The sequence below is a fragment of the Nicotiana attenuata genome, unplaced genomic scaffold, assembly GCF_001879085.1.
Source record: "Nicotiana attenuata strain UT unplaced genomic scaffold, NIATTr2, whole genome shotgun sequence".
NCBI classification, from domain to species: Eukaryota; Viridiplantae; Streptophyta; class Magnoliopsida; order Solanales; family Solanaceae; genus Nicotiana; species Nicotiana attenuata.
The window spans coordinates 93,239-99,763 of record NW_017670255.1 but is presented as its reverse complement, the minus strand read 5'-3'; the positions used below and the strand labels follow the sequence as shown (position 1 = coordinate 99,763).

The 6,525-nt window shown below is 38.0% G+C and overlaps 1 protein-coding gene across 1 annotated transcript; it reads right to left on the bottom strand.

Annotated features, from left to right (window-relative positions):
• Positions 1–2,061: 2,061 nt before the first annotated feature.
• Positions 2,062–3,519, bottom strand: LOC109236767 (putative late blight resistance protein homolog R1A-10). Its single transcript, XM_019402982.1, has one exon. The coding sequence runs from the start codon at positions 3,517–3,519 to the stop codon at positions 2,062–2,064; it is 1,458 nt and encodes a 485-aa protein (XP_019258527.1).
• Positions 3,520–6,525: the final 3,006 nt, after the last annotated feature.

Genomic DNA, 6,525 nt, shown 5'->3' with positions numbered 1-6,525 from the left:
ATGGGAAGGTTAAGAAAGAGTTTTAGAAAATATTTTCTCCCCTTTTGGTAGGGAAATTATTTTTCTCCAATCGGAGGAAAATGAGTTAATGAGAAAGTATTTTTCAAAATATTTAAGCCAATCAAACATGATAAAATTAAAAAATATATTCAAAAAATATTTTCCTTTCATAAATATTGTTGCAGAATATCATGGGTTAACTAGCACGCACACAATCACACACAAAGCAAATAGAGAAGAAAAATCAACACAAGGATTTAACGAGGTTCGGCTAAGCCTAATCCTCGGGGCAAAAGCAGAGAGATTTTTCCACTATGAATGAGAAGAAAAACACAATACAATCTCTAGGATCCCCAACTACAACCCCTATCTATCTATATNATATATATATATATATATATATATATATATATATCCCAAAAGGTCTCAGGTTTCCCTATTTGACAAAGACTATAGGTTTTTCTTTCCTAAATCTATTAGGACAATGGGTTTTCCTAATCCTATAGGAATTATGAATTTCCTAAAAATACAAGAAAATAATTTAAGCCACAAATAACAAATATGAATATAAAAAAAGACGAGTGTCTCCATCTTATGCCAAGTTGGAAATTAAAGCAATCTTTTGCTTGTATTTCTTTCAAAACCTATACTAGATCTTGGTATTGGTGTACCATAGCACATAAAATGTGATGAGAATACACATTCATTAACTAACTATAACTAAGGCACGAAGATGTGTGTAAAAGACTAATATCATGCATTTATTAGTCTGTGCGTGCGGGTTTTTAGCCCTTCGATAGCCTATTTAAGGAATAGAAGTTGAAGGTATGATGTAGGACATACGATCAGTAAGAGCTGTTCATCCAGCCAATTGACAAATACCACTGTATTCTTAATGTTTGTAAATGAAGATGAATGAACTTCGGTAGGCAATTGCCTTGACACATCGGCTTTTACCTGATTTTACACAATTCTACATGGTCTGAATATGGCAATTGCTTCTGATGTGTTTGATTCAGAAGAAATTAAAGGTATTAATTTTCCTTTACCTCACAAATATCTCTGCTTGAGCACTCTAAAGTCAGGGGCGGATTTAGGGGGAGTGAACACCCTCCGCCGAAAAATTATACTGTATATATAAGGCAAAATTTGTTTTTTATCTCTATATATTAAGTTTTGAACATCCTTAACACAATCCAAAAGTGTAGTTTAGTGGTCATGGGTTCAATTCCCACTAGCTACAAAAAAATATTTTTGAACCCCCTTGGTGAAGATCCTGGCTCCGCCACTGTGTGAAGTCCATCTTCAATCATATGTTCTTGTGCTTTCCTATTAGTTTCATAAAATCCTCATTTGTATGCTTCAAACGAATAACTAGATACACTTTCAGATTTCAAATGTGAACCTATGAACTATGAACTCACAATGCTGAGAGAAACTATGAAATCACAATGAAACCAAAAGGCCTCTTAAAGGCACGGACCACAAGTACTTCATTTCCCAAGCTTTGTTGTTCTTCTCCAATTTCCTCTGCAGAAGTGGCAGCAGCTCTGAGCCGAGGGTCTATCGGAAACAACCTCTTTACCCTATCGGGTAGGGGTAAGGTCTGGGTACACATTACCCTCTCCAGACCCCACTTGGTGGGATTTTACTAGGTAGATGTTGTTGTTGTTGTAAGTGGCAGCAGCTTGGCTACAATTATGCAACTCAATCAGTTTCAATGTGGGAATATCTCCAATCTCTGTAGGAATATCCTCCAATTTATAGCAATACTTCAAGATTAGAAACTCAAGTCTAGGAAGACTTTCTCTGCTCGCTTCCCAGTGCACCAAATTTGTTGGGTTAATCTGTAGCAACTTCAGTTTCTTGAAACCCCCTTCATTTAGATTCCAATTGCTCCCTTGGAATGCAAAACATTTTAGCCTGAGCACCTCAAGATTGGACAATTTACCAAGCGTAGTCATATCCTCCCACAATAGACGCGTTCCTACTAGTGTCAAACTCTTCAAGAATGTAGGAAAAACATCCGATAACAGCGTTGGCAGCCTTAATGAAAAATTCTCATAAAGGCGAAATATCTAGATGAATTCTTAGCTTCTCGAGATCAACAAGACGGATGAGACTGTCAATAAGATTAGACGTTACACTACGCCATGGTTGTAAGCAAACAACTAACTTCTTTACTTTAGGGATAGCTGTAAAAATCTCCTTCCAATTAGAAGCAGCAACAGATATTGAATCCAGTGTTTGCAAGTTCTCTAAACATAAGAGATTTTGTGATTTTGGAGGAACAGGCATATACATTCCCCCAGGACACAAATGTCTCAAATTTGGCAGGTTCCAAATGTCCAATGGCAGGGATATTTGAGATGCAAATGAGATAACAATTAATGTTTGTAGATTCAGTAGATTGGATATTGATGCAGGAACTGCTGTACAAGTGGTACAGGCAAGATATCTCAAGTGTACTAATTGTGTTATCTCATGGGGAAATTTTGAGAAGTAAATAATTTGTACATCTAATACCCTTAGCAGTTGAAAGCAACAACTGATTGTTTTGTAACGTAGAGACTCCTCTAAGAAAACATGGCGTTCATCAAGGCACAAAATGGTATGAATTGAATCAAAATTACCTTTCTCTAGACTGAGATTTTTGTTTTGTAAAGCTTCTCGATACAAGCATAATCGGCGTTGAAATTCCATTCCCTCTGAGGAGACGTCATCGCATTTATTTATGACATGAAAAAACTTCTCAGTTTTTCCTTCTCTCAAGCATAATAGTCGAAGGAGGTCATGAATTCTGCAGGTTCTGATTTTGCCAGTAGCTCGTCTTCTACTAACCATAATCAAACTTCTGCCAACTAGATCTTCCAAACACTCTTCTGCCACTTGTTCTGGCTTTTTATGAATATTTGTCTTCAAAAAACCTTCAGCAACCCAAATTTTAATCAACCTATCTGCAGGAATTTCTGTATTTTTGAGGAAAACACCAATGTAATGAAAGCAAGCTTTTAAGTTACAGGGCAAGTAGTTGTAACTCAAAGCCAATATCTCTAAACACTGCTCGGAGGTTGAGCCTATATTTGAATTCACATTTTCAGCAACTTTTTTCCAGTCATCACATGTCCTATTGATATTAGAGAGAACACCAGCAATGACAACAACTGAGAGAGGTAATCCTCGACATTGTTCTGCCATTTTCTTCCCTATTTCCTCCAGTTGAGGAGGGCAATCTTCCTTTACAAATACCTTGTTACATAGTAATTTCCAACTATCTTCAACATTAAGGAAAGGTATGGGATGAGGAAGGCAGTCATTACTAGCATAATCAGCAACTTCTAAGAGCCTAGTAGTGATCATGATTCGACTTCCATTTTCATCATCGGGAAATGATCTTCTAACTAGGTCCCAGGCTTCTATACTCCATATATCGTCCAAAACTATCAAATACCTCTTCAGTTTCAATTTCTTATAGACATTCTCTAGTAATTGGTCAATGCTCGAGTCGTTGTGGTTCATTGGCTTTTGATCACGCCCAACTATGCCTTATAAAAAGGACTCTGCGGAGTTGCAAATATAACCCGAGTATTACGCCCAGGGTCGAATCCACAGAGAGTTAACCTATCAACCGCTATCTTCAGACCCACCAAGTCTTCAGAACCAGCTTCTCAAATATTCAAATTCTCAGTTGAGTGTTCTTAACAACTAGCTTGCAAGTAACTAATGGCTGTAACTAAATTAATAAGGTTGTAAACAATTATGAGAAAAAGCTAAGGCAATAATTTCCCCTATTGATGGAATCCCTTCTGTTTATGCTCATACAAATTTACCCACACATCTCTATCAATCATGAACGCTAGTCTTACCGCAAATCTCTCCCGAGTAATCACAGTAATTTACTATTGCACTCTTCCAAGATACACTAGCTTACTTTATTTAGCACGATTCACTTTAGATTACACCAAAGTCTTCGTTATCCCTAATCCCGCCTTTAAACCCGCAATTATAAATTCCTCTAATAATCTAGGAGTGGTGTTGTTCAACAATAACCTAAATATGCACTCTTTTCCAAGTTATGCACACTAAATAGGCACAGCTAATTGAGGATCCTGTCAATTAACTACAACGAACACGAAGTTGAACAAATAGAGATTAAACTGGCAATTTTGTATTCACATAAACAAGAAGTTCATCACCCAATAGGTTCCATCAAAACCTTAGACAAGGAATTTAGCTACTCATGGCTATGGGAAAATAAACTAAGATTGAATTCATCATAAAATCAAAAGAAAAGAAAAGAAGAAAGATGTTTAGAGTATTTTCTCACAATGTTTTTCCTTGCTAAGAAACCTAAAAAATCAATACATGCCTCTCTTGGGCGAAGTCTAATGTTTTAAATAGGGTTTAGGTCTAAAAATCCCGTAATTGACACTTTGGTCCCTGAAGTTTCTGCGCCTACCGCGGTTCTGCCGCGGTCGCGGTAGAACCGCGGCCAAACACCCTCGCGGAATCACTGAGGTTCTGCAGCTGCTTCCCACCGCGGTTCTGCTGCGGTCGCGGTGCAACCGCGGTGGACCCAGTGCTCTGAATCTTCAGCCTGCTTTTGCACGGGTCACTTGGGAAATTTCACAGTTGGCCTCTTTTTCATCACTTTTAACTCCAAAACTGCTCCTTAGCCTTCTTTATACATATATCACCTACAAATCATGAAAAGCACTAATAAGAGCATTTTGTCATCACTTTTAGCATTAAAACTACACAAGAAGGTGATTATTTAAGGTGTGATTATAGTCAAATTCACCTATTATCAACACCCCACACTTAAATCTTTGCTCGTCCTCGAGCAACTAAACCACACTTCTAGGGCTAACTGCTCAATGCATTGCCCCAATTTATGTCACACCTGCTATTATCAATGATCGACCCAAGCAGTGCACAATCATATCTCAAATGCAGACTCTCATGCCAAGACACACTTGTGCTCACTCTAATTACTCTAACAGAAGTGAAGACTCACTTTTTCTTCCTGAGTCACATGCCCTCACATAAACAAAATTTGAGAGAAGTTCCACACACATAAAATTCAACAACAAGGAACCATATATAGAAAGAATTCACTCACTTTCATCAAAGAGCATTCACATGCCACACAGACACACCATAAGCTTGCCCCTAGTGTAATACTCTACTAATCGAGCCATTCAGTCAAAGATCAAGAGGTCTTTATAGGTTGTAATGTAGGCTAAGGGACGGGTAGGATATATTTGGATATAGTGACTAACCTCCCTAAGCACTTTTAATACACACTTCTTTTTATTTTACCTTTATGCTCAACCCAATCATTACTCCACATTTTGTTTCACTTGTGACCCCCACTTTTCATTAGGTACAACTGGCTGCTTCTTTTTTTTTCCGATTTATTGTTCACTGCCAGTTCACCAACCAGAACCTTCATTCTTGATTCCCCTTTTCTTTTCTTTTTTTTTCTCTCTCTCCCACCCCACACTTTGACTTTTGTATATTCTTTAGTGATTAAGTGCTTCTAGGAGGTAAGGGTTCAAACAATGAGCTTATTCAAACACAGCGATTTAGATCATTATAGGGTTATCAAAGAATAGGCTTCAGGCTCAAAGGGGTTAACTATGGTAATATTCACAGGTGGATTCTCAAGTATAAAGGGTTGCACAAAGAAATGCCTCAATCATCTCTAAAACCAAACGACTTCTATTTCGCTTTGCAAACACACAGGGCAAATTCTAGGTATCATATGCAAGCATAGGATGCAAGTAACAACTCACACACACTTAGCATGTAACTCATTCCGAATCAGTTCATCAACACAATCATACGAGTGTTCAAGCAAGACAAGATGTGCAAAATTAAGGCATATATTATGAGTCCACAAACAAGCTTAGATCTTACACCCTTAGTTCGTTTTCTTTGCAAGTGTGCACATTTGGGGTTACATTCTGACCTTCACCCATTTAATCCTAAAACTATAAAAGAAAAATCTACCTAACCCGGTTCAAGAAAAACCCTTGGAAAAGAACCGTGGTCAAAAGAAAAACCAAGGGGGAGGTACTACACTACCTAAAAGAAGAAAATAAAATAAAAAAAACTTACTACATGGACTACTTCCCTCAAGAGTACTGTCCACATAGTCCGTCATCAGGAAGAGTCCTCTACAAGTTTTTTTTTTTATATATATATATATCTGACTTTGACCCTCAAGAGACCCGTCAACAAGTGTCCGTCGTTGGGCCAAGTCAGCTACTCCTAATATAACTTACTCACATATGTACACCACATCTACTGCTACCACACAACAACAGCTATATACATTTCAATACACAGTTAGAGCAAGTCTCCCACCCCATACTTAAAATCATGGCATGTCCCCATGTCATATCAATACAGTAAAGAACAGAAGAGGGAGAAGACTTCCCTGATACTCAATCCGAGTCGGAGACGGTGCTGGGGTCTACGATGGCAGGCCCTCCCCGAATGCGCGTAGCCAAGCCATAA

What these genes read in the sequence shown, in the direction of transcription:
- LOC109236767 (XM_019402982.1), bottom strand. Translation starts at nt 3,519, where the DNA reads ATGAACCACAACGACTCGAGCATTGACCAATTACTAGAGAATGTCTAT.